The sequence below is a fragment of the Podarcis cretensis genome, assembly GCF_951804945.1.
Source record: "Podarcis cretensis genome assembly, chromosome: 2".
Classification (NCBI taxonomy): domain Eukaryota; kingdom Metazoa; phylum Chordata; class Lepidosauria; order Squamata; family Lacertidae; genus Podarcis; species Podarcis cretensis.
Genome location: NC_137171.1, coordinates 40,828,601 through 40,856,087, shown reverse-complemented (window position 1 = coordinate 40,856,087; position 27,487 = coordinate 40,828,601). Strand labels below are relative to the sequence as shown.

The 27,487-nt window shown below is 41.2% G+C and overlaps 1 protein-coding gene across 3 annotated transcripts; it reads left to right on the top strand.

Moving 5' to 3' along the window:
- On the top strand, nucleotides 1-22,915 carry LOC307210326 (cytochrome P450 2B4-like). Of its 3 annotated transcripts, XM_079966121.1 has the most exons (12): nucleotides 5,519-5,716; nucleotides 8,881-9,139; nucleotides 9,255-9,415; nucleotides 12,962-13,183; nucleotides 15,517-15,679; nucleotides 16,351-16,500; nucleotides 17,386-17,546; nucleotides 18,413-18,589; nucleotides 19,458-19,599; nucleotides 20,047-20,234; nucleotides 20,880-21,021; nucleotides 22,465-22,915. In XM_079966121.1, exons 4-12 carry the CDS (start codon nucleotides 13,007-13,009, stop codon nucleotides 22,650-22,652), a joined length of 1,488 nt encoding a protein of 495 aa, XP_079822247.1. In that variant the 5' UTR covers nucleotides 5,519-5,716; nucleotides 8,881-9,139; nucleotides 9,255-9,415; nucleotides 12,962-13,006; the 3' UTR covers nucleotides 22,653-22,915. The 3 variants fall into 3 exon arrangements, with proteins under 3 accessions (XP_079822248.1, XP_079822246.1, XP_079822247.1); XM_079966122.1 differs by lacking the exons at nucleotides 5,519-5,716; nucleotides 8,881-9,139; nucleotides 9,255-9,415 and adding exons at nucleotides 1-174; nucleotides 12,532-12,643; XM_079966120.1 differs by lacking the exons at nucleotides 5,519-5,716; nucleotides 8,881-9,139; nucleotides 9,255-9,415 and adding exons at nucleotides 1-174; nucleotides 12,445-12,643.
- Nucleotides 22,916-27,487: the final 4,572 nt, after the last annotated feature.

Genomic DNA, 27,487 nt, shown 5'->3' with positions numbered 1-27,487 from the left:
CCCTCCAGCTTCTCTGGGGCCACATTTGGGTCTCTCCCACCCAGTGATTGTCTTCTCAACTTCTTGGATCTTTCCCCTGGAAGCAATAGCCCATATGCAATCTTCTCTGCCTGTCTTTTAATCATGGTGGCAAAGGTGGCACCCAGAATGCAAAAGGACTTCAACAGCCTGCAGGTAAATATATAGGGATGGGGATTCCCTTCTTATTTTTTTATTTACTTATTTAAACCACTTGTATCTGATTTTTTTAAATCAATGGTTGCAAGCTGGTTTTTACGTTATAGCTTAGCATCTTTTGGATTCTTATATTTTCTTGGTACATTTGCTTTTCCTTTCTAGTTCAAATAACTAGATTTCTGATTACAAGGCTAGCGCTTGACTGCATTAATTGCAAATCATTGGAAGCAATTTGATTTGACTCTGATGCAAGCCTGCAGAAATCTGATGATGCATCCTCTGCTTGCTCTGAACTAGTTAGAGGGGACAGCAATATCACTCCCATACAGTGTAGATTCAGAAGTAAGTCCCACTGAGTTCAGTGGGGCTTACTCCCAAGTAAGTGTGTCTCAGGCTACAGCTTTGGGTTGCAATCTCGTACGTACTTAACTTAGGTGGAAGTCGCATTAAGCTATATGGGACTTGCTTCTGAATCTACATTGCATAGGGTTTCACTGTTAATTGATATTGATCTGTCAATTCCAGTTTTTCTCAGTTTCCCATGCTGAGTTCAGATCTCCCCATTTCCACATCAGTTTTCATCTTTCTTTCTTTTTTAGGTTCTCATGAAAATTCACCAGCATTGGAATATGAATTTTGGCCAATATAATAATTTCTAAAAGCAATTTCCCCTTATATAATATATTTTTGTATGTGCACATTTACACTAGTATATGATGTTTATGGATATTTTTATGCTGTTGTGGTGAAAGGGCCTCAACTGATTGCTACCCTTTTCCATATACTATATTAAGACTTTCAACATTAGCAGACAGAAACTGAATAATACACATTTTGTTTAACATCCATTTGCCTTGTGGTAGCAAATTTCAGAGTTTAACTATGTGCTCTGTGAAGAAGTATTTCCTTATGTCTGTCCTGAATAATCCAACAGATTCTCAGGATAGCCCCATCTTTTGTATTATTAGAAAGAGAATATACAGTGGTACCTCGGGTTACATACGCTTCAGGTTACAGACTCCGCTAACCCAGAAATAGTGCTTCAGGTTAAGAACTTTGCTTCAGGATGAGAACAGAAATCGTGCTCCGGCAGTGCAGCGGCAGCAGGAGGCCCCATTAGCTAAAGTGGTGCTTCAGGTTAAGAACAGTTTCGGGTTAAGAACGGACCTCCAGAACGAATTAAGTACTTAACCCGAGGTACCACTGTATAGGTACAAATGACTATGTGTGACATTTATTTGTACCTTGCTTATCTATGCAGGAGTTCAAGGTTTACACTATCCTCCTCTTCCCCCCATTTTATGTGTCTGAGCTAGATTAATTTAATATATGCCCAATATACATAAAAATGTACGGCTGTCACCATGCAGCCCGCATTGGAGGATTTGTAGTGCTGCAACACAATTTTGGATTTGCATGCAGTCAGGGTGGGGCAAAAGAGAAGGCAGGTTGCACACCAGCAGCAGCCATGGCATGGAAGCAAGAAGGGAAGAACACGGACAGGCGATAATTTAAAACAATGGCAGAAGTTTGAGTAAAGTACTATGGACTGTTTGAGGCTCCTCATCCTTTATCTCTCTCACATGAACAGAGGCTGAGAACCGTGAGGAGGCGGCACCGGAAAAGTGGGAAGCATGGCTTTTTAAACAAGTGGCGGTAGAATGACACAGAAGAAAATGGTGATTTTAAACAAAAGCAGAGGTTTGAATAAAGCAGGGATTGACAGAAACCAAGAGTGGGAAAGCAGCCATTTTTAAAAATGGCAGAGGTTTGAGTAGAGTGAGCAGAGGGTAGCACATGGGTGTTACCATAAAGAAGCAATGCAGAAGCAAGAAGCAGCAGCTACGTCAGCTGCTGGAGGCTGGAAAGCCAGACAGGATGTTTGTGACTGTTACCATGGCAATAAAGGGGCAGTCCATTCTCCGTATTGAGCACAGGATGTGAGCTCAGTGTGTGACATATGACCTGTACAGGATGTACATGGGTGGAGTTTGAGAGTTTCTCTCTGTTGATCGGAGAGTGCAGACATCTTTATCTGTATGGCTGCTAGAGACAGAAATAAAGACATGTAAATACACTTCTGTTTGTCTGATTCCCCTCCCTGGGGATATGCAGGGAGGAGGAGAAGCAGTGGTGTGTTTTTCTCACAGTCTGGGAAAAATCGCTGATACGGACCTCATCTGTTTTCCTGCCGGGAGTCGCGGGAGGGAGGTCAAAAGGAATTCAGCCGGTGCCTGGAGACTGGCACATCCCTCTGACCGAGGCAGAATTCTAAAAATGGGGGGGGGGAGTGAGTGGAAGTTTAAAAGAAAGTTTGAGTACATTGAGAAGGAATTTAGTAAAGGCTCTGTTGTGTCAGCTTTTTGGCATAATCTTCTGTGTTGTACCCATCCCTGCTATGCTTAAACCCCTACCTTCATTTAAAACCAAAGTTTTTGTTCATTGTTTCTCCACCCCCACCCCCACTTCTGCCATTGCTTGAATACAGCAGGGAGGGACTCTGAAAGGGGGGGGAGAGCCTGTTTTAAACGCTCTCTTCAATTTCCCAGCTGCCTGAAACTGATCTGTAAAAAAATGTAACTTGAAAAAAGAGACATTGCATATACTTTTATGAACCAAGAAATCTTTAATAAAATATATATTTAAAAAGAAAAAGAAAGAAAGAATGCGGAGCTCACAAATATTCCATTGTACCTTACCATATTCTTCATTCCTAAGTAGTATTAGGGACGCGGGTAGCGCTGTGGGTAAACCACAGAGGGCTTGCCGATTAGAAGGTCGGCAGTTTGAATCCCCGCAACGGAGTGAGCTCCCGTTGCTCGGTCCCTGCTCCTGCCAACCTAGCAGTTCGAAAGCACATCAAAGTGCAAGTAGATAAATAGGTACCGCTCTGGCGGGAAGGTAAACGGCGTTTCCGTGTGCTGCTCTGGTTCACCAGAAGCGACTTAGTCATGCTGGCCACATGACCCGGAAGCTGTACACCGGCTCCCTCAGCCAATAAAGCGAGATGAGCGCTGCAACCCCAGAGTTGGTCATGACTGGATCTAATGGTCAGGTGTCCCTTTACCTTACCATGTGTTGTATTTAGCACGAAGTTCCAGATTTATTGTAGTAATTCAGAAGAGATGTTTTATAAACAAACAACCAGCGGCATAGGAAAGGGGGGGGGCTGCCCCAGGTGCCATCATGGAGGGGGGTGACAAATTATCAAGGAACAATTACTGCCCTACTAGGGCGGTTCATAATTTATTTATTTTTAAATGCCTGCTCCGAAGGTCTTATCTTACTACACTAGGGATTATATAGCTATATATGAAATTTCATGCCTATCAGTTAATATCTTGACCCTCCTCCACGAAAATAGCTGTTTTCCTATGTCATGAAGGCTGAAATTTCAATTCAGTGGAGCAGGGTCAATATATTAACTGATATGCATGAAATTTCATATATAGCTATATAATCCCTAGTTTAGTAAGATAAGACCTTTGGAGCAGGCTTTTTCTTTAAAACAGTTTTTTATGAACCGCCCTACTGCCTTACCCTCCGCTGGGCTTCCTGGGTCCTGGGAAGTCTGCATATGTGAAGAAAATGAGACTAGGCTGAGTAGATTAGGCCTGGCCTTGCCCTTCTCCCCGCCCCCTACACACAGCCAATTTTTCCTTATTTTACTGCTGTGGTGCTTTTTTGTTTTTTGTTTTGGGTAAACCACTTTGCAGGTTTTTAAAAATAATTTTTATTAAATAAATAATAAATATAAATAAAATAACACAAGCCAAAACACAATCCATCCTGTAGATTTGTACTCCTGTAGGGAGTATTGAAAAAAATATGAAAGAGGAAAAAGGATGAAGGAGGTAACGGTGTGTGTGTGTTTGTGTGTGTTTGTGTGTACATGTACAAAGGGAAATATAATTTGAATTGGGAAGCGACAGAACGCCCCTCTCTTGTAGAGACATCCTGCTCATTCTTCTTATGATGAAAACTGGAAAAATGATCTCTACCTCTTTGCTTTCAGGTTTGTGCACCAAAAGTTAGGCAATATCGAGGGAGCAGGGCCAGTTGTTTTATTTCCACCCTTTGGTACTTTGGGATGTGGAAGAGATCAATATCTGAGAGAGTGCAGGAGGAAGCTCTTTGCCTGTTGGAGGAAATGGTGACCATGCAAGCTCCTCTTGTGTCTAGCTTATCTCCCCTCCAACCCCCCCCCCCAACCCCAAAAGCAGCCCCCCAGGGCAGGGAGAAGGAATTTGCTTAATTAGAAAAAGGAATAGGCTCTTATGTAATGGAAACCACATGGAAAGTTGCTTGAAACATTTCCAAGTTAAAACTCAGTTCCATCTGCACTCCATTGCAGCAGGATGAAGTGAAAGGGGAAATATTGTTAAACAGCAGCAACTGGCAATGTTAATTTCTTCCACATTCTGGATTACTGTGATATTTATTCAGTCCAGACACTGATTTTCAGGGGAAATAATATTGCTAATGAATAGCATTTCCTCCATCCCCCGATACTCAGAGTATGTCAAAGTACAGAAGCACTTGAGCTTGAATTCTGCCCATTCTACCGTTTGCTATGGAAAAGGCTGTTACGATCTTACATCATATTATATATGCTGACATGCCAATAGCTCTTCTGATACTTAGATGGGGTGATTCCTGTGGGTGAAAGCAGTGGATTTAGGGCTTGATGCAAAGCTCCAGCTGTGGATTGTAGTTCAAAAGTACATTTGTTGTAGAATGCATCAACAGGCCCCCCCCTACTGATGGTTAACCCCTTTTAGACTCACCCCTCCCTGAGGGGCGGAGTCGAACTTTGAGGTTTCTCCAGTGCCTAAGCCAATACCTCTCACATGCTGTAATCAATAAAGTTGTGGCCTTTTCTAGCCCATTAACCTTAAATACTGTGTCTGTGTGTCTTTCTTATCCCCAAGCGTGGGGGGACAGTCCTCGAATCACAAGTACATTTGTTGTAGAAAGCATCCATTTTCAGAATGGACTGTAAAATTTCAACAGACTTGTCATTGCGATGAGGTCAAACAAACCCCTGTGTTGCAAAGAGAGCCATAACAAGTACCTTCAAACCATAACAAGTTAGACCTTAATTGTTTCATTTGATTATTTGTATTTTGTCTTTTACTTTGCACTGTACCTTTAAACTCAACCTCCTCGTTATTAGCACCACCTGGAGTTGGCTTTATATGTTTTTCAAAAAATATTGTTAGTAGCAGTGACTACATTATTACATGAGCACTGTTCCATAGCATTTGATATTTTCGTTTACACACATTCATTTGATATAAGATGGGGTATGTATTCTTTTTCATTGCTGTTTGTATTATAATTTTTGTAAAGTGATATGTGCATGCAGGTCATCGTTTGTAAAATTTTATTTTCAGTTTATGAAGCAATTCTATATCCTCCCACCACGCTGATGAAGAATTCTACGAAACAGTAGTCAATATCCGGAATCACTGTTCAGTGTTGGACATCATATTTGCAGAATACACAAAGCTTCACAGAATGTCTATCATCGCACAAAGTCTGGTACCTCGCTTCATTTAAAGATTTTCAGAGACTTTAGACTAAGATTTTATTTTGTACTTGTTATGGTTTGAAGGAATTCTATAAAGATTGTCAATTGCGTATGTACATGGTCATCGTGTTGCCTAGACATTGCTGACATGTGATGAGGTCAGCAGTTGGCTCCACAAAGTTATAAGCACGCCCCAAAGCAGTGATTTCTGTTTATGGCTGCAGTAGCTATGAGACTCCAAAACCACTAAAAGATGTATTCAGGCCTCCAATTATGAATGATACAAAGACATTGTTGGGTTGTTCACCATGAGCACCAGGTCTTATTTTGCTGCTCCTACCCCTTTTATTTGCCACAGCTAATGGTGGCAGCAGTAGGAATGCCCAATTTCTTTTTTTTTAAATAATTTTTATTAACCGACCAATCAAATCAAATCAAATCAAATCAAATCAAATCACATAAATTCCAAATTACAAAGCCGAATTTTAATTTTTTGTTGGGGGTACCCATATTTCAAGTTCCAAAGGGGATCCAATCATCTTCTTGCTGCTGCTTTCAAATCCACAAATCTGTCCAAATAATGTTCACAGTTCTATCCAATCCTTTCTTATTGTTTTCCACATCTCTTTTTGTTTTTCATATATTTTTCCTTTCTCTTTGTGACCTCTGATGGTCTCCACAAGCAGGTTAAGACACATTATAATCCTGTGTGGGTTTTTTCCATTCATCCAAGAGCCATATCAGATGGCTTCCGTATATCATCGCTTCTATAAATAAAAACACTCTTGCCGTCGTTAATCTTCACTGGTCTGTCGCTCCCTTCTCAGTCCTTTGAGGAGGTTCGCTAGGAATCCAGTATGAAAACAAGTCCATTCCTCCTCCCGGTCATAAATCTTTCGACAAAACCAGCCAAAATGGCGCCTCTGTTTTTTATTGCTGCATCATTCCAAAAGCTCTTGTTCTTTTCTCAATCTCCGTAAAGCAAACTTTTGGTTAGAATTCATTTCCACACAGTTTTTAATCATCCTGCTTGGATCAGTTAGGTGACAGTTCTATCTTGAGGAGGGGTTATTGATTAATCACATAGAAGAAAATAAAAAAGTCCCCCCCCAGTCCCGCTGCCGACATACCAGCCTTTGATGTATTCTTCATGATATATTCCTGTTAATCCAACCCGTTGCTCTTCTTTCACAGAGGTCCCTTCAATTAGCAGTCTTCACTCCCGTTCTTCACTTGAAATATGTGCATTTGCTTCTTTCTAATTGTTTATTTCCAATTTGCTGCAGCTAGTGCGCGATCAGAGACAGCGTCCAGGAGAGCCGGTGTCCACACAAGGGCATTCTGCCTAGTGCCCTCACCCCCTTCTTTCGAATCCAGGGGTGATTTATGGGCACAGCAGGCAAGGGCAGTGTTCCCCATTCCCTTGGGGCAACAAGGGAGGCTGCATACTCCCATAACAGCCTCTTAATTACCTTGTGCGGGCCGGAGAGATGTTATTGTTGGCCATCTTCCAATGCGCCCCTAGTGGGCCCCCGGAATGCCCAATTTCTTTTAGTGGCCGGGCCTGACCATCATTTCCCCTGGGTGCAGTGTGATTGTTGAGTACTGTGAAGAGAAAATAAGAGCCACTTAAAAAAAAATTGCAGCCACCAATATGGGGTGCATGTCAACCAGCATTCTCCACCCCAGAACAATGCTGCATACATGTTTCTCTGGCTGAAGAAAATAGTACCTCAGCTATTGAAGAAAGAGCAGTGCTTGTAAAAATGAAGGTGTGTTGGAAAGGGAGTGGGAGTAGAGAGAATGATTGCTGCTATGAATTGCTATCTGCTTTCCTGAATTTCATCATCCTTCATAAACCTCAAGGAAATCACCTCCAATTTCCAAAGACAATAAATGGGGTCAGAAAAACGGGAGCCATTTGGACTCAGACCCAAGATCTAGAGTGTCATTTCCTGCTGAGAACAAGCAGTTTCCCATTTCCTTTTAAGATACAATTCTAAATTCAGTGTTTACTGCTGGAATTATTGGTAGGATGATTTCCAGCATACAGTTGTCAGCCTATAAACTCTCTCCATTGCCATTCATGTCTTGCAAAGGGTCCAGGTTCTGTATCAAACAGATGAGAATGAAAATAGGCCACAAGCAGGATTTGTAGTCAAGCACATAGTGTTGCATATTTAGCAGATTAATTGCACTGCAGAAAGCATGCTGGAGAGACCACACATTCAGGAAACCATGAAGAAACACAAAAATATCTTTTGCTTGGCTTTAATTACAAAAATAAAAAGTCCTCTTACATTAAATCTAGAAGTATGACCCATTCACCAGAGTACTGAGAGAGGTATACGCTGCTCTTTATATACTACACCCAATTGCTGAAACAGTTTAATTAACACAACTTAACAGCACCTGCTATACTGCTTCACAGCTGTAAAACTAGGTCATGATATTTACTCTGGCCTTTAAAGAGATACATATCTTGTGAAACAATAATGAACCTTAATACAGTGGTACCTTGGGTTAAGTACTTAATTCATTCCGGAGGTCCGTTCTTAACCTGAAACTGTTCTTAACTTGAAGCACCACTTTAGCTAATGGGGCCTCCTGCTGCCGCCGCACCACCAGAGCACGATTTCTGTTCTCATCCTGAAGCAAAGTTCTTAACCTGAGGTACTATTTCAGGGTTAGCAGAGTCTGTAACCTGAAGCGTATGTAACCCGAGGTACCACTGTATTTAAATAAACCATTCAACACATAGGAGAAGCCAACTCCTAGGGGCTGTGGGGGCTTTGGCCCCCAGAATAAAATATTTGCAGGGGTCAGGCCCCTGCCAAGTTGATGGGCATTGCCATGCAAATCATGTGCGCACACTGTGTCATGTGATCAATGATGTGGGGTGGGGCTTACCTGGGCCACTGCAATATTTCATTCAAGTTGGCACCCCTGGTCAAGCACATCTGGTATTCCAGCTTCTGGAAGAAGGAGACAAAGAAGACGGGGTGGGTAGCATCTAGGGATGTTGGGGGAATCACTTGAAAAGGAATTATCTTTGAATGGGTGCACCCAGGGAAGGAAATTGATTTGTAAATATCCGTTGATGGCTAAGATATGCATGTTTAGCAGGTGCAGCAATATACATTAAAATTACATGTATTTTTCATCAGCAGACAATGAAAAGGAAAGGAAGACTTGTGCAAAAGACACCAATAATAGTGGAATGGAAAATGCTGGGCGAGAGTGCAAATGAATATTGGAACAGACTGCGGCACAGTCATACATCTCAGTGGGATGAGTTGCTAACCTGAGGAACCAAGCCTAGATCAACAGTTACAACAAGTTACAAAAGGCCGTATAATAAGCGTCCCTTAAGAAGTGAGGTGTCGTGAACCAGATGCTCCAAAGTTCCTGCTCAATTTTCTATATACTGTCAGTCATTTTAAAAGCTGCTCTATGACTGTTTGGGGTATTCAGCCAGAACTTTTTTGGGGTGCACTAAAAATATTCAAAATATCTAAGACTGTGCATATCATCTGAATTTCAGATGTACATCATTCCCAGAATAATGGACTACCTGCCTGTAAGACAAAAAATTGTGAAAAACTGTGTGCCTTCATCCATGAGACAATGGAGTTCCCCACATAGACAATGGATGCCCCAAACCCCCATGACTATATTGACTGATTCCTTTTCAGATCTGAGAAGGTAGGTAGAGCCAAAGCTTTGGTGGCACATTTGAAGATGTTTAAGGAATACATCCAAGTTGGACCTAAATATGAATGCTACATTTGAAACCATACCACCATGTCTCAACATAAATTCCTCTTCTGGGTGTATCATTGACTGCCGAAGGCCATTGTGATGATTGCTAGACCACTGTCAATGTTGATTGTTAAAAGTATCCCTGAGACAGGAATACGTTGGTAAAGAGATGTGTTACAGTTGCTCTGTATTTGACTCTGCACACACTTTAAAGTCTTAAAATGCATAAGTTTTATATTTCATATCTTGTGCATTCTAATAAATAAGGTAAAGGTAAAGGTACCCCTGCCCGTACGGGCCAGTCTTGACAGACTCTGGGGTTGTGCGCCCATCTCACTTAAGAGGCCAGGGGCCAGCGCTGTCCGGAGACACTTCCGGGTCACGTGGCCAGCGTGACATCGCAGCTCTGGCCAGAGCCAGAGCCAGAGCCAGAGCTGCACACGGAAACGCCGTTTACCTTCCCGCTGGTAAGCGGTCCCTATTTATCTACTTGCACCCGGAGGTGCTTTCAAACTGCTAGGTTGGCAGGCGCTGGGACCGAGCAGCGGGAGCGCACCCCGCCGCAGGGATTCGAACCGCCAACCTTTCGATCGGCAAGCCCTAGGCGCTGAGGCTTTAACCCACAGCGCCACCTGCGTCCCTTTTCTAATAAATAATTCTAATAAATAATTAATAAATAATTCTAATAATTCTAATTCTAATAAATAATTCTAATAAATAGACATATAAAATGGTAAAGATTTTGATGCACCTTGGAAAACGATAAATATTGTTAGGACCATACCCTCCATCACCACCACCACCACCACCATCATCATATTTATACCCCATCTATCTGACTGGGTTGTTGACTGGCTTCCAACATATAAAAAAACATAATAAAGCTATACAAGGCTACTTTCAGATGTCTTCTGAAGATTGTAAAATTACATCTCCTTCACTCGGGGGTCGCATAACTCCATACTCTCCAACATTTCTCTGATGAAAATAGGGACGTCCTAAGGATTGTTCCTGGAAAATAGGGAAACTTGGAGGGTCTGTAAGGACTGCCTATCTTGAAATATTTTCTTGTCATCCCTAAACTTTTTAGAATTGTGTTTTTGTCTCTGGGTCATGTTGTCATGCCACACAACTGTTCCAATTCATTTCATGAGAGTAAGATACGTTCTGTCTCTACTTCCTGCCTTTGATTTAAAATTTACTTTTAATGCTATTGCCCACCCTCAAAAGGAATATATCTATTCTCTTGCTTGATTACTCTTACACAATTGGGTTGCCACAGGGACTTGTGCTTAGCTACCAAGAATGTGAGAGATAATTATATAGAAGTTGCCCAGGTAAGCAGGTTTACTTGCTTGGGGTCAGGGGTTGTTCTTCCCCACTTCCCCTCTCTGCCACTTTGTTACATAAGGCAGGAAGCATCTTTTGGGTTTCTTGCTCAAGAATATGCTTCTTCTCTCCCCTACCTCCATTCACCAAAACATTGCAGGAAAAGATGTGCCTAAGGAAGTTTGAATTACCTGAAAGGTTTTCTCACCGCAGGCATGGAAGCACTGACAGAGCACATTTCTACCTTTTACTTAATGCTGTAGATGCCAGTAAATACCTTTGAGGGGAAGAACCCTTGAAGGAGAGGAAAGTTTAACTTTCCCCTGCTTCCTCTGGCTTGGATTAAATTTCAACTTCATTTCAATTTCACAGCAAGAGAAATGTTCTTCCCCTGTCCATTAACTCTCTCTCTCACACAACCCCCCAAAAGCATTACACATACCATTGCATGAACCAGGGGCATGGAAGTGGTGACCCCCCAAGTGTTATTGGATTCCACCCTTAACCCCCAGCCAGCAGGGACAATGATATAGGATGATGGGAGTTGAAGTCCAGCTGCATCTGGAGGACTATGGGTTCTTCACCCAATATAAATGAATATCTTCACATGTATAGCTTAATCTGACACTTATGTAGTCTTTCACACTTCGTTATGGAAATGGATCATCTATGTGAGTGGTCGGTGGGCTTGTTTCTGTGTCTATGCTTCTAGTTTTAATTCATGTCCATCAGTCTGTTATTCATGGGTGATGTTGTTCTATGCCAGACTGGTCCAACTTTTCATTCCAAACGGGTGGCAAGAGTGTTTTGACATAGAACCTGTGGGCCACTCACTGCTTTGATGCACAGAAGGGGTGAGTGAGCCCAAAATTTGACAACCCCCACCAGCCCTCATGCTGCCTAAGCATGGCACTAGGCATGAGGCTCTGGCAGCATTCTAGAACCCCCTCACTTCCTTCTCAAAGCTGGAAAAACACTAACTAGGCTTTGTGATGGAGACAGGAGGACTCTGGGACCCTGTCAGAGCCAGCCTTCATGCCTCCTTCCTAAAGCCCAGTGCCTTGCTTACCTGGCTTTGGGAAGGAATTTGAGTGCTGGGGGGGGCGCGTCAGATGTTGCCAAGGGCCACCAAAAAGGACCTTGAGGGCTACCTCTGACCCTTGGACCACCCTGTTTTGCTAAGTTTATTTACATGTTTTGTTGAGATAACATCAACATTTTAAGGTGCAATAAGATTACTCAGGAGTTTTTCCACAAAGAAAGCTTAGCCCTAATTTTTAATTGATACAAAAATGTTCTAGAGGCAGGCATGACAATAAGTATTTCTCAAATATATAAACTTACTACAAAAATATTCTGTTTCCTTCCTCCATATCTTAGGCCCAAGGTAGGAAATGCATCGGGTAAGAAACTTGTTTACTGGTGGTGAGGGCAGGGGAACGTGACTGAAAATGAAGTACGAACGCACCAAATATCAACAGTGTTTTCAATATCAGATATTGATTGCACATTGGTTATTTGTACCATGCAGTATAAATTAATGCTTCTTTTCACAAGGGTGATTGCTTCACTATCCGTGTTGTAACACAGTTTCCGGACAGTCTGTTACAACATAGATAGAAAGTCATTATATTTCCTTTCAGAGTGGGTGGGTGGCTCACTTGATTTCAGTCAAAACTTGGTGGCATATTCAGAATTTATTTTCTGTGAAGTAGAGCAATTACTTCTAGATGCTGGTTGAAATCGGGAGATGCCAGTTCAGATCTGACTAGGAATCTACTCACCGAGGGATCTGGCCTATCATCCTTACTGGTATTAGGATGCCCATAGATGGATAAAAAGGTGAGGTTGTCAGTGATGGGAGGGTGGTGGTGTTTGAACATGGATATTATGGTTTTAAAATATTATTTTGTGGTTGTGTTAAAGAAAATGTACATTGTTGTCAGTAACATGTAAGTCTGTACCTAGCCTTGAAGTTGAAGAGCATAGAAATTAACCTATTTTCAGCTCAGGTCTAGAGCTTATGTTGCTGATTAATCCACCTTTCCTAATAGAACACATACTGGAAATAAAGGAACTAAGATTATTTTAAGAAGGTTGGAGTTGGGGTTTGGCTGGGGCTCTAATAAGCAGCTGTGTTTTCACCTTGTCTTTCTTTAGTAGTTTCCTGGATATATTTGACCAAAAGAAGAGCCTCAGAGGAAGATGGAAGTGGCTGTAACAGGAGCTCTGCTCCTTCTCTGGGTTTTCTTCATCTTCATTTTCTATTCCTTAAAAATGTACAAGGAGAAAAGCCAGCTACCTCCAGGCCCCACTCCCTGGTTCTTCCTGGGGAACCTGCTGCAGAAAGATGTCATGCCTCTGAACAAAAACTATTCAAAGGTAAATCCATTTCTTGTTGCGGTTTCTCTCTGTTCCCTTGTCCCTGTGGCACGGCATAAACAACCATTGTCTGGAATGAAGCAGAGGAAGGACAGAAGGTTAATTGTTCCCTCTTTTGCTTATATACTTTCTCATTCTTCCTTATAATAAAGGCATGCTTTGAAGGGGCCCAGATTTCTGCTTCCTTTCTCTTTCCTTATTTTTATTTGTACTGTTTATTACTTGATTTTACTAGGTTTTTTTTACTGTTGGCATGTGTCTATTTTGCATGCTCTTTAGAGCTTCCCTGAATCAGCTTAAGATCCCTCCAGACAATTGGTCTATTCAGCATTCATTCTGATTTGCTCCCACAAAGCTTAAAAAGAAGTTACCATAAAAAATAATGTCAAAAATTTTGGGGCGTCTTATACACGTATACATCTTCCCCCATTTCCTTAAATCGGAGTCCCCCCAAATAGGGGGCGTCTTATAGACAGAAAAATACACACACACACACACACATCTCACACATTTGTTCTGATTTGCTTGCAGACCGGATCTATGATAATGAGCATTCATTCATTCTTCATTCATTCTGGTTAGCTTGCAGGTCATTTATTCACCCCATGCTTTTCACTACATTTCCCCATTACTTTCCAACAAGCAAAAGTCCATTTTTTAAAAAAGTGGATTTGTTGCACTAGGATTATGTTAACTGCATAGACCCAAGATTTTATCTTGCAATAATAATGACAGTTTGGAGACACCCTAACTGAAGAGGGCATTAAATGAAATAGCAGTATTCATTTAAAAAAAGCACAGCAGCAGCAGTAATATACATTAGATTTTTACTTCATTTCATTTTATTTATTTACTAAATTTCTATACTGCTCATCATCTGAGGATCACAGGGTGGTTTCCAACATGGAATTTTGAAACCATTAAGTTGCAAGCTAGCTGCATTCGGGTATATATGTAAACACATCAGGTCAAAGGTAGTGTAGGCACATTGCCAAGCCCTGTCCCTTCCACTGCATGATACCTATAACATGTGAAAAGTTCTCCACTACTCATGGAGACTCTGTGCATACTTTAAAACCCTGATTGTGGTTGGCAGGTCACATGGGAGTAAATAATTGTACTGTAATCCATAACAGTATTGTACTGTAATCCACATAATTGTTAGAAGATCACTTAGGGCAGTTGTAACCAAATGTGAGGGACGCAGGTGGCGCTGTGGTCTAAACCACTGAGCCTAGGGCTTGCCGATCAGAAGGTAGGTGGTTCGAATCCCCACAACGGGGTGGGCTCCTGTTGTTCGGTCCCAGCTCCTGCCCACCTAGCAGTTCGAAAGCACACCAGTGCAAGTAGATAAATAAGTACCGCTCCAGTGAGAAGGTAAACGGCGTTTCGGTGTGCTGCTCTGGTTCGCCAGAAGTGGCTTAGTCATGCTGGCCACATGACCTGGAAGCTGTCTGTGGACCAACTCCCACTCCCTCTGCCTATAGAGCGAGATGAACACCGCAACCCCAGAGTCATCCGCTACTGGACCTAATGGTCATGGGTACCTTTACCTTTAACCAAATGTGATGAATAACAAACTGAAGCAGAACCAGGCAGCATGTCAAGAAGCATGGCCCCGTGTTCATTGATTGGCCTGGACATAATTATATGGTTATGCTTTAGAGATATGAAGCAGTGGTTGATCATACTGAAATGTATGATGTGATATCTATTGCAGTGTCATACCTGTTAAAGGGGCAGCTAAATTTCTTTCCTTTATGTACCTGTCTTGCAAAGTGAATCAAATACCTGATGAAGTTGGTGGGGCTGAACATAAGATTTATTTCACAAGATTCTCTTTCTTTTATAGAGGCAGTTCAAGATGTGGTTTCACCTTATTTAGGAACAACAGCGTTCTAGCAGCCCATTCTCCCAGGAGCCATCCAAATGTCCTTTTTATTGCGCATTCATGATTATTTGTACTGTACTCATGGTGACATTGGAGTAGTTATACACAATCCCATTTCAAATACTGTTTGCACTTGCAAAAGTCCTGAGGTGGACACACTGTTTTGTTCCAGTAGGAACAAAAATAGGATTTCTTGAACCTTGACAGTATCCCTCCAGATGGCAATAATGTAATAACACTGAGGAAGTATTGGGGAACAACTAATAAAGCTGAATTCTGCCACTAATGTGCAGTTACTGCATCAGTAACATGTTGCAGCATATGCCTGCAAAACCCCACACAAAACAAGCTGCAGGTGCCCTAAGAGATATTGCAACCATTCCTTAAGATAATTACTCCAAAAGAAGCTTCATTGCCTAATTAAATAACACTTTCATTTCAGTTGGTTGAGAAATATGGCCCTATGTTCACAATCTGGATGGGACCCAAACCTATGGTCGTGCTTTGTGGATTTGATGTGGTAAAAGATGCTCTGGTGGATCATGCTGAAGCATTTGGTGGGCGTATTAACAGCCCCATCATTGATCGAGTGACCAAAGGCCATGGTAGGCTATTTCTTCTTATTTTTTATGTATAGTTTAGCTCTACTTTGATTTGTAATGCAGTCCCCAAAAATGTGCATGATAATTAGCAACATGTCTAGGAAAGAAAGAAAAGAAAGACGAACACTATCAAGCAAGGCATTATTTTTTGCTGTGGCTTGCTTCTCCAAAGAACCATTTTTGAAAATCAATTCCCCCCAAAAGATCCAGGGAAGCTGTCCTCTGTGCAATCAGTTAAAAAAATAAAGAAACATCACCCATTTATTGAGTCTGCAAACTGAAAATAGCAACCGAATACGTTGCTACCTCTCTCCAGTGCCAATAGCATGTCATTCTGAACATGGGTGACATGATTTCACCTTCCCACCCCAACTGCAGCCAACAATGTGGGCTACAGGCAGGCAAGGGGGTGATGCCATGTCTCTTACCATCCATTATTTACTTTTTTATGTGGCACTGGACATACCTATTTATTCAACCAAAGAAACAAAAATCCCTTACACAAGAAGGGACTGGGCTCTTGGGGGCAACAATTAGTTGCCGGATTGTAACTACAAATGGGGATATAATTTTAAGGTGGAAAGCACCAGAACTACCTTTTCATGTAGAAACTTCCTTCTGGTTCCTGTTGGGTCAAGAACTGACAGAATAACCTTCACCTCTTCCCCCCCCAGGGATAGTCAACTCTAGTGACATGCAATGGAGAGAGCTGCGCAGATTCACGGTTATGACATTGAGAGACTTTGGAATGGGGAAGAGATCAATGTCTGAGAGGGTGCAGGAGGAAGCTATTTGCCTGGTGGAGGCATTGGCAGCCACAAAAGGTAATCTAGCCCATTAAAAAATAAAACTGAGAAAGCACTATCCCAGGGCAAGGAGAGGATATTTATTAGACTGAATATAGGAATGGGCACTTATAGTATGTTAGCTTATGGCATAGTTAGAATATGTGGCTGTTAGGCCTAGTGGCAGCAGAGAGGCAAGCTTGTCCCATTTGTCCTTTCAACTCTCTCCACATTCAGGTGAACCCCAACTCATGTGTTGTACTTCCACCGTAATATTTTCCACTAATCCAGTAATGCCTATGAGAGAGAGTCTACCAACACTTCTTAGGTGTGCACACTGTGTGCAAATTGTTTCAGTGAAAGTTGTTGGACTTATTTTTATTTAGTGTCAACATGGCCTTGTGGGCCACCTTAAACTCTGTTGCAGGCAATGCTAGCAGAATCAGCATCAGATAAGTTAATTAAGTGGAATGTTACAGCAAAGAAATGAAGGGGGGGTTGATTATTTGGACTGTGGATGGGGTAGGTGGTGGTGGTGGGGAGAGAAGAAAACCCAGTGCCTCTTTTTTCTGCCCCTCACCTCCCAAAAATTATGTTTAATTGCAGTTTTAAAATAAAAATTAACACAACCCCCCAAATTGATTTAGGACTAGATACAATTTGAGTGTTGCCCAGGTTGCCCTGAATATTGGGTCAGAGCCAATTTGTGGACCCAGAGTCAGGTAGATTCAGGTGTCAGGGGTACAGCTATGCACTTTACTACTTTTAATTTCTTTAACATTTGGTTCTTGGGACTGATGGAAATGCAATCTACCAGGCTCAAGCTGTTTAAACACTTTTTAGAGTTAATTTTGTATTGGGGTTTGAAGATGGTGGGGTCCACTTTTATCAGGCCTTGCTGACTGTCTTCGGTTCCTCCTACAGGACAGAGCTTTGATCCGACAACTAGAATCACATCCGCTGTTTCCAATGTGATCTCATCAGTCATCTTTGGGACTCGCTTTGACTACACAGACAAGACCTTCCTAAAGCACCAACGCATTATAGAGAATGAAGTTGGCCTTTTTCGGACTATCTTGGGACTGGTAGGTTGTTCCTTCTGAGTTGCAAACATTTTCCTCACTATCAGGAAAAGAAAAAAAACCAAAACCTAGCTTGTTGGAGTATGAACGATGGCACAAAGGGCTCAGAATTGTGTGCCTGCCTAACTATCAGATGAAAATAATGTTCTGAAAATGTCTTCGACAGAGTTGAGATGGAAATTGACACAATCACAAAGTTCCAGTGATTTCAGGGGAGAAACTGGACCCTTGAGCAAGGCAGGCAGCAGAAAAGTTGGAGAACTTACCAGGGCTGTTCACCAATAGCAGCAGATCTCCCTTTCCTTTCCTGACCCTACCCCTTTTACTTTATCATTGCTCCCGCCCCCATTTGCCTGGCCACCATTTCCCTCTGGATGCAGTATAACTGTAAACATTGCAAGGGCACATTTGTACATCTATAGAGGCATAGGGTCCCCTCTGCCACTCTTAGCACCTGAGGAAGTCTGCAGGAAAGGAAAAAAATAATTTTTTTCAGGTAGTTGGAGCCTGAGTCATTTAGGGCTTTAAAAACTAATATTAACACATTGAATTGGGCCCAGAAACAAATTGGCAAAGTGTGCAGCTTTTTAAAAACAGAGGTTATGTGAAACTTAAACAGAACCCGAACCAGTAATCTGGATTTTGGACCAGTTGATGTTTCTGAGTCGTCTTCAAGGGAAGCCCATCATCCCTAATCCTTAGGAATGAGGTAAAATGAACCAGAAGCTCAACAGTTTCTGCTGGATTTCGAAAATAAGTGATTAAAAACAACAACTGCTTTATCACTTTTCAGCCAGAATCTTTGTGGCATAGTATAAAAAGATGGATTCACAATATTTAAGGCTGTATGTGTCACATCTTCATTTCAGCTGTACTCTGCTGTCCCTAAAGTATTGGACTGCTTTCCTGGAAGGCACCAAAAGATTTTTTCTGATTGTGATGAGTTGTGTGCTTTCTTCCATGAGAATGTGAAAGTACACAGGCAGACGCTGGATCCTCAGAACATCCGTGACTATATTGATTGTTTCCTTATCAAGTCTGAGAAGGTACGTGGGTCAAAAAATTTATTTGCACTGGCATGGGTGCCCAGTTATGTCCTACTCCATGTGGGGAAGGGATACCAGGCCAACCAGAGTGCCCCTCTGTCTTTGCCTCCTCCCCTAGCAACTTCTCTCGGCCACCCCTTGCAAGACATTTTTAATTATTATCATTATTCATTAGGCTGAGGTATCCTGTGCCCAGTTTTAAAGTCTATGCTTAATGTTGTACTAAACAATGCAAGTGCTTACGATAAAAATAAAATTGGTTCACTCGGTTTATAGCCTACATGAGTACCATGGACAGCTACTTTGCCCAAACAAAAATTCATAACCAGTTATTCTTTTTTTTACTGCCATCACTCCTATAATTTCTGATCCCATATATTTTCAGGTATACAGTGGTACCTCGGGTTACAGATGCTTCAGGTTACAAACTCAAAAATAGTACCTCGGGTTAAGAAGTTTGCTTCAGGATGAGAGCAGAAATCGCATGGCGGCAGCACGGCAGCAGCAGGAGGCCCCATTAGCTAAAGTGGTGCTTCAGGTTAAGAACAGTTTCAGGTTAAGAACAGACCTCCAGAATGAATTAAGTACTTAACCAGAGTTACCACTGTATATAATCTTGGTTAGCTCTAACATCCCAGTAATCAAACAACACAACGTTGGTAATACAATGATATGCAAGTGCTTTTCTTTATATTTCAAAAATAATTCTATTTTAAATACATGTGATTGTATTAAACACCTCTTGGGGTGAGTGCAGGATTTCAACCATGATGCTCATTTGAACGGGCTAAGGTGTCTCCATTTTGCCATCTTTCTTTATAGTGAAATTTTTTCTCTCTCCCCCCCCCCCTTTCCCTCTGCCTCATAGGAACAAAAGTCTGCGAGTGACACCTTCAGAACTGAAAACCTTGTCATGACAGTGTTTGGCCTTTTTTTGGCTGGGACAGGAACCACAAGCTTTGCCTTGATCTCTGGCCTCATGGTGATGGCTAGGTTGCCACATATTCAAGGTATTCAGATACCCCAGAGAAGTTTAAAGCGGATGGGACTATGATGGGCTCCACTAGTAATCACACATGAAAAGACATCCTATGAACTAGGAGGTTTCCATTAGGATTCTGCATCAGCCTGAACCTCCCCTCATTGTTAAAAAATAAAAAGGGTCTTGAGGGCTCCATGGTGTCTTCAAATGGCACTTATGTCCAGGGGTAGGAACATTGCCAGAAGAGATGGGGCCTCAGAATTCTGGAAGCACATTTTCCAAATGATATTTGTTACAGGAAAAGTCCAGCAGGAGATCAACAAGGTGGTAAGGCTCTGGAACAGAGGAATGAGTGGAAATCATGTGTTGGCATGAGTTTTCATGATGTCAGAGAGTGCCCAAGTTTTTCACTCTGTCAGATGAGAAGCAGAATCTGAATCCAGGAAATACATCTCTTGAGTCTTTTTCATTACAGCAAAAGTCCAACAGGAAATTGATGAGGCGATGGGTGCCACCCGTGCCCCTAGCATGGAAGATCGTGTGAGGATGCCTTTCACCAATGCAGTTATCCATGAGATTCTACGATACCCACCATCAATTAATGAGACCATTCCCCGTACAACGTCTTGTGATACAAAATTCAGGGGGTTCACCTTCCCTAAGGTATGATGGCCCAGCATTTTGTCATGAGAATTGTGGAGAAGAAATGGAGCAGTTCTAGGAACTGATTGTATAAATGGCCCTGGACTGCCCTCATGGAGGCAGGGATGAGATCAGTAGTGGAGATCAGTAGTGGAGATCAGTAGTGATTTTGTTTGCCTGAGCAAATGAGCTGAAGGAACTAGTGATAGAGGAGAATTTTGTTTGTTTGATTCACATTTTAAAATGAACCAACGGAATTAGTATTTCACAGAACTATGCATACAAAATGTATCTTTTATGGGGAAAATGTGTACTAAAATCAATGGTTTAGTAGGAAAATGCACACAGAAGCACACAAAAATATATTTTAGATTGAGAATGGGTACATAAATGTGTATTTTAGGGGAAAGTGCATACAAAAAGATGTAGAATATATATTTTTTTAAAAGGAATTCTACTGGTCATATTGATTGGAGTGGAATGTAAGGCAGTGTGTACTTATGGACTAATACAGGAGCAGACCAGAGGAAATCCGCTCATCCCTAGTGGAAGCTCATTCTTCTAAGTTAGCATCCCCATTTTATCATTTTATCATAGTGTGGCTATTTCCTAGATAGTCATGAATTGAGACCAAAAATGTAAATCTGCCATCTTCTATCCCTGAAGGGCACAGCTGTTGCTCCAATGTTCACAACTGTGCACCGTGACCCTCTCCAGTGGGAGACTCCAGAACAGTTCAATCCTGGACATTTTTTGGATGAGAAAGGCCAGTTCAAGAAGAAAGATGCCTTAATAGCCTTTTCAGCAGGTAACTATATGAGCCTGTGGTAACTTATGTGCAAACAATGCCATTTCCATTTTCTTTCAAGAGACAGTGTAAGGAAAGAGATATGGCTGCACTGTGGTCTAAACCACCGAGCCTCTTGTGCTTCCCGATCAGAAGTCGGCGGTTAGAATCCCCGCGACGGGGTGAGCTCCCATTGCTTGATCCCAGCTCCTGCCAACCTAGCAGTTCAAAAGCACACCAGCACAAGTAGATAGATAGGTACCACTGTGGCGGGAAGGTAAATGGCGTTTCCGTGCACTGCTCTGGTTTTGCCAGGAGCGGCTTAGTCATGCTGGCCACATGACCCAGAAAAACTGTATGCAGGCAAATGCCAGCTCCCTCGGCCTGTAAAGTAAGATGAGTGCTACAACCCTAGAGTCGTCCGTGACTGGATTTAACTGTCAGGGGTCCTTTACCTTTACAAAGGACCAGCCTTTTATTCTTCTGTACAATATCTCTGGAAAGGAGGTGAAACAACATCATTTCCATTGATGCTGGGATTTTTTTGAACTGTCAACAGACCCCATGTTTTGCAATTTCCCTGAAGGATTACATGGCACCCTGTTGTAAGCTGATGGCATGCACCACTTTTTAAAAGGAGGCAGTGCCCTCTGTCCAGCTTCTAATAGGCTTCTTCTCACAAAGGCACTGTGATTTGAAGTAAAATGAGAGACCTACAAAGTCATTCCCTGGTTGGACATGCCAGTCTTGTAATTATATTTCCTTCCCTGGTATTTTCTGTGAGTAGGGGATGGCACAAAAACATATGATATTGTTTGAAAAAAAATAAAGTACATCTGGGTCAGGAGTCACTGTGCGTGCAGTGTGGAGCTAGAAAAGGATAAATAAACTGGGATCTTTGGAAAACATGAAGTTGAATTCCTCCCATTCTGTGGTTGCAGTACTGCATCAGAACATTTGTACAAGTGAAAATTTTGAAGATTGGTTGTGTTTCCGTTCTCATATGGTTTCAGAAAGGGTGCATTTGATAGACTGAGCTTTAAATGTGAACTGAATCTCATGTCTCTCCATCCCTACGTCAGGCCAATCATTATATTATTAGTCTTAGTCTTACTCTTAGTTTTAGTCTTGAATTCAGTATTCCTCACTTTTTCCCATAATGTGACTCAATATACTTTACTCTAGCTGCAGTACATTTTTGAGGGTGCATTAGTATTTCCAGTCCCCAAACCAATATTGCATGAATTCACTAGGGGTGGATCTGCACACAGGAAATATAAAGCTATAAATAAGTCAGAAATTAAATCGTTATAACAAATGATTTAAGCTCATAGAAAAAGGTTTTTGCTCTCCACCACCATCTGGTATTGCATGTTTAGAACGCATTCAAAACGTGTATTTTTTTTTACTAATGGAGCAGAGTCCTAGGTAACTGGTTAGCTGTGTCTTCTTTTTCTTTGCCAGGGAAGCGGGCATGCGTTGGGGAAGCCTTGGCGCGGATGGAGCTCTTCCTGTTCTTCAGTACTCTGCTCCAGAACTTCACCTTCCAGCTGGTTGGAGCTGCAAAAGATATGGATTTAGCCTCTTTGTTTATGGAGTTCAGAGCTAAAAATGTCTCTCCTTTAATGAAAGCCATCAGACGTTCAATGTGACCTTGTGACAAAAGATAAGCAGAAAGAATGTGGTCAGTGGCTCCCAGAATATTTGTAGTAGGTAGAACAGGAGTACTGCGAGGTGCCTTCCTTCACTCATTCAACACCTCTCAGTTCCACATAAGGGTAATAGCCCCAGATATCAGGTATTAAAAGTTTTCTTAGCATGGCAAACGAGAAGAGCCTTTGACCTTTCAATCCCTAATGTCCAGTCAACTGTTCATGTGCTCAGTAGCACTTAATAAAAAGTTATGCATCATCAACTATTGCAGTGTGTGGGGTTTTGTTTTTTTTTTTTAAAAAAAGCTTTCCTCATATACTGTTATAAACATTTGCTGTCTTCTGCAGATTAAAATGATGCAATTTTTATTCTCTCAAGTATACATGGCTTCTTGATTTCAGTTTAACTACAAATAGGGCTAGGCAATATCTGGTTATCAACATTGCGAAATATCACCAGCTAAATATTGCAATATACCGATATATCACAATGTCTGAAATAAGGATGGAACTATGTAGAGGCATTGGCTGGCTTCATTGTTTTCCCCCCATTGTGATTTTCATGGCACGCGTACGTGCACACACACACACCATGATTCACAATATATTGCCAGGTCAAAAATTATGAAACTGACAGCACAATATGGACTTTAAACTGGTTTTGGATGCTATATCAATGTATCACCTAGCCCTAAATAATAATAGGGATGAGAGTGGATTTCATTTGTATTTCATTTGATTTTATTTTTTAAAAATATTTTTTATTGAATTTTCAAATTATAACAACAAATTTTCCACAAATCTCAATTGAACAATTTATATATCCATATTTCTCCCCTCCTCCCTCTTTGGCTTTCCCCGTATTTCCGTATTGATTTATTAAACAAATTCTATACCCTGCTGATTTTACCTCTTATATAGTTGTGAAAGTTTAGTCAAAACCTGCCAATGGGTCCTAATCTTTATACTGTCTTTTTATACAGTTTATAAATGGTTCCCACTCCTTTTTGAAATCGATGTTGTCTCTCTCATGTATCCTCTCTGTCAGCTTAGCCAGTACTGCAAAGTCCACAAGTTTGGCTTGCCATTCTTCCTTTGTTGGCATTTTCTCTGTTTTCCATACTTATGCTAATAAAATTCTTGCTGCTGTTGTTGCATACATAAACAATCTCCAATTTCCCTCTCTTATATCATGATCTAAAATTCCGCAGGAAAGATTCTGGTTTTTTAACAAAGGTTTTTTTCAACATCTTTTTTCAATTCATTATATATCATTTCCCAATATTCTTTAACCTTCTTGCATTCCCACCATACATGAAAGAAAGGACCATCTTTCTCTTTACATCTCCAACATATCTTAGATCCTTTGCATTTGAATTTTTTCCGGTGTGATATACCATCTATATATCATTTTCAAATGATTTTCTCTTAATAATATACAATCTGTAAACTTTAAATTTGTTTTCCATAATCTTTCCCATGCCTCCAACAGCCCATTTTATTTGTGTCGATTTTACCATCTCATCTAAAGTTTCTTCATATAACAAAATGTTATATGCTTTTTTCATTAATTTGGTGTTTCCCTCCACAATTTCCTTTTGGAATTTTGAGATAGTACAGCTGAACCCCCTTTTGTTATCTTCTTTAAACTGCTCATTAATTTGTCTGTGATGCAACCAACTTTGGAAAGTATCTTTCATGTTTTTATAACTTTTTAATTTCAAACCTTTCTCTTCTTCTATTAACAAATCTCTATATGTTGGCCAGTTTTGTTTTTTTATTAAATGGTTTTGTTGCTATTGCCTCAACTGCAGACAACCACCATGGTATTTTAGGTTCTAAGGTTCTGTGACGCGGCAGCTAAAAAAGCCAATGCAATTCTGGGCTGCATCAATAGGAGTATAGCATCTAGATCAAGGGAAGTAATAGTGCCACTGTATTCTGCTCTGGTCAGACCTCACCTGGAGTACTGTGTCCAGTTCTGGGCACCACAGTTCAAGAAGGACACTGACAAACTGGAACGTGTCCAGAGGAGGGCAACCAAAATGGTCAAAGGCCTGGAAATGATGCCTTATGAGGAACGGCTAAGGGAGCTGGGCATGTTTAGCCTGGAGAAGAGGAGGTTAAGGGGTGATATGATAGCCATGTTCAAATATATAAAAGGATGTCACATAGAGGAGGGAGAAAGGTTGTTTTCTGCTGCTCCAGAGAAGCGGACACGGAGCAATGGTTCCAAACTACAAGAAAGAAGATTCCACCTAAACATTAGGAAGAACTTCCTGACAGTAAGAGCTGTTCGACAGTGGAATTTGCTGCCAAGGAGTGTGGTGGAGTCTCCTTCTTTGGAGGTCTTTAAGCAGAGGCTTGACAACTATATGTCAGGAGTGCTCTGATGGTGTTTCCTGCTTGGCAGGGGGTTGGACTCGATGGCCCTTGTGGTCTCTTCCTTTTTTTTTTTTTTTTTTTTTTTGGGGGGGGTCTTCTTTTTTTTTTTTTATAATGATTTTTATTAATTTTCCACACATAAAATAAAGAACAATGTAACACAGTATTACTTCATAATCATCGGTTCATAGCCTTTTTTCTTTGACTTCCCCATACCTCCCAATCCCTGCATCCTTGTTTAAAATTCTTTAGCAACCCTTAAGTCCATTGTCTTAGTTCTTTTTCAAAAATATTTCTTAAATTTTTTTGTTTACTGCTGCAATTCTTTACTTCTTACCCCCTGACATCTTAACATTCCTCAATTTTACAATTATTTTTAAGATATATCTTGAAGTTCTTCCAGTCCTCTTCCACTGTCTCTTTCCCCTGGTCCCGGATTCTGCCCGTCATCTCAGCCAGTCCCATAAAGTCAATCACCTTTGTTTGCCATTCTTCCAGAGTAGGTAGTTCTTGCGTCTTCCAATACTTTGCCAGTAGAATTCTTGCTGCTGTAGTGGCATACATAAAGAATGTCCTATCCTTCCTTAACACCACTTGGCCCACCATACCCAAGAGGAAAGCCTCTGGTTTCTTAGGAAAAGTCCACTTAAGGACCTTCTTAATTTCATTATAGATCATTTCCCAGAAAGCTTTAACCTTTGGGCAGGTCCACCAAAGGTGGTAGAAAGTGCCTTCAGTCTCATTACATTTCCAACACTTATTATTAGGCAAATGATAAATTTTTGCAAGCTTGACTGGGGTCATGTACCACCGGTAGATCATTTTCATAATATTTTCTTTTAAAGCATTACATGCAGTAAATTTAATACCGGTGGTCCATAACTGTTCCCAGTCAGCAAACATAATATCATGACCTATGTCTTGTGCCCATTTAATCATAGCTGATTTCACCGTTTCATCCTGTGTATTCCATTTTAACAGCAAGTTATACATTCTTGATAAATTCTTAGTATTGGGTTCCAACAATTCTGTTTCTAATTTTGACTTCTCTTTCTGAAATCCTATTTTCCTGTCCTGTTTAAACGTCTCATTTATCTGATGGTAATGCAACCAATCTCGAACCTTAGGTTTTAGTTTCGGCCCTTGTGGTCTCTTCCAACTCTATGATTCTATGATTCTATGAAATCTTTGTATTCATTCCATACCTTTATCAGTGCTTTCCTTATTATATGATTATGAAACACTTTATGTTTTTTATCTTTTTCATAGCATAAATACGCATGCCAGCCAAATTTGTTATCATGTCCTTGTAAACCGAGGATTTCTTCTCTTTTTAATTTTATCCAATCCTTCAACGAAACAATGCATGCCGCCTCATAATACAATGTAAAGTCTGGGAGTGAGAGGCCGCCTCTATCTTTTGAGTCAATCATTAATTTATGTTTTATCCTAGACCTCTTACCACTCCAGACAAATTTTGATATGTCTTTTTGTAACTTCTTGAGGCATATAACATTGCCTATTATCGGAATTGATTGAAATAAAAACAACATCTTTGGTAAGACATTCAATTTTATTGCTGCTATCCTACCTAAAAGGGAAAGGTTCATTCTATTCCAAACTTCCAGGTGAAGGTTTTCTCACTTGTGTCAAACTGGATTCTTCTTCTGCACAAGAATTCTGGCACTGCCTTATGTTGCATCTGGTCATGGTGCTTTCAGAATGATGGGTCAGATGACCCAGTAATTTCTTGTGGTGTTTCAGGAAGCAGAAAAAATGGATTACCCCACTGTGGTGTCTTTCTAGTTTACAATACTCAAGGCGGTTTACAAGCTGAAGAAACAAAGAATGTACACCTTATAACAACCTAATGCAATACAAAAATGGGATAATAAAACATATCCATCTCACCTCCTGGGCATGTTTATGACCACATGCTGTGGTAATTCAGCAAGGTTTGGAAAGCATTCTCCCTCCCTGGTGTCAGTGGCAGATCCTGGGGTCTCAAATTTCAGGGGCCAAAAATTTGGCACCCCCACATCTCGGGGTCCATTATAAATAAAAGCTGTGGCACCTCAGAAGCTCTGTGCCCAGTGTCACCAAACCCGTTGCACTTCCCTAAATCTGCTTCCGCTGGTATGTTCACCTGACATTCACACTCTCAGCCATTTTTCACCTCAATGAGCATGCCAAGTCTAAAGGCACTCCAAGGACCCACCCCTCAAAGGCAGAGTCCATGGAAGGTGACTCAAGAGTGTCCTCATTCCAGTAGTGCCTCAGATACTGCAGAAACCTTTTCTTAAATATTCTCACTTACCTGGGCTAAATGCTGGTTGCACCAAATTAAGGAAACACTTCTCCAGTCCCACAGTGGAGAAAAAACACAATTGCAGAAAGATCAGGGCACCTAGATGCCCAGCAAGAAAGAAGATAAATTGCTAATCGAGTAT

What these genes read in the sequence shown, in the direction of transcription:
- LOC307210326 (XM_079966122.1), top strand. Translation starts at nt 13,007, where the DNA reads ATGGAAGTGGCTGTAACAGGAGCTCTGCTCCTTCTCTGGGTTTTCTTC. An exon ending in GGCATTGGCAGCCACAAAAG is followed by an intron (nt 16,501 to 17,385) that starts GTAATCTAGCCC and finishes TTCCTCCTACAG; the next exon opens with GACAGAGCTTTGATCCGACA. An exon ending in TCCTTATCAAGTCTGAGAAG is followed by an intron (nt 18,590 to 19,457) that starts GTACGTGGGTCA and finishes TCTGCCTCATAG; the next exon opens with GAACAAAAGTCTGCGAGTGA.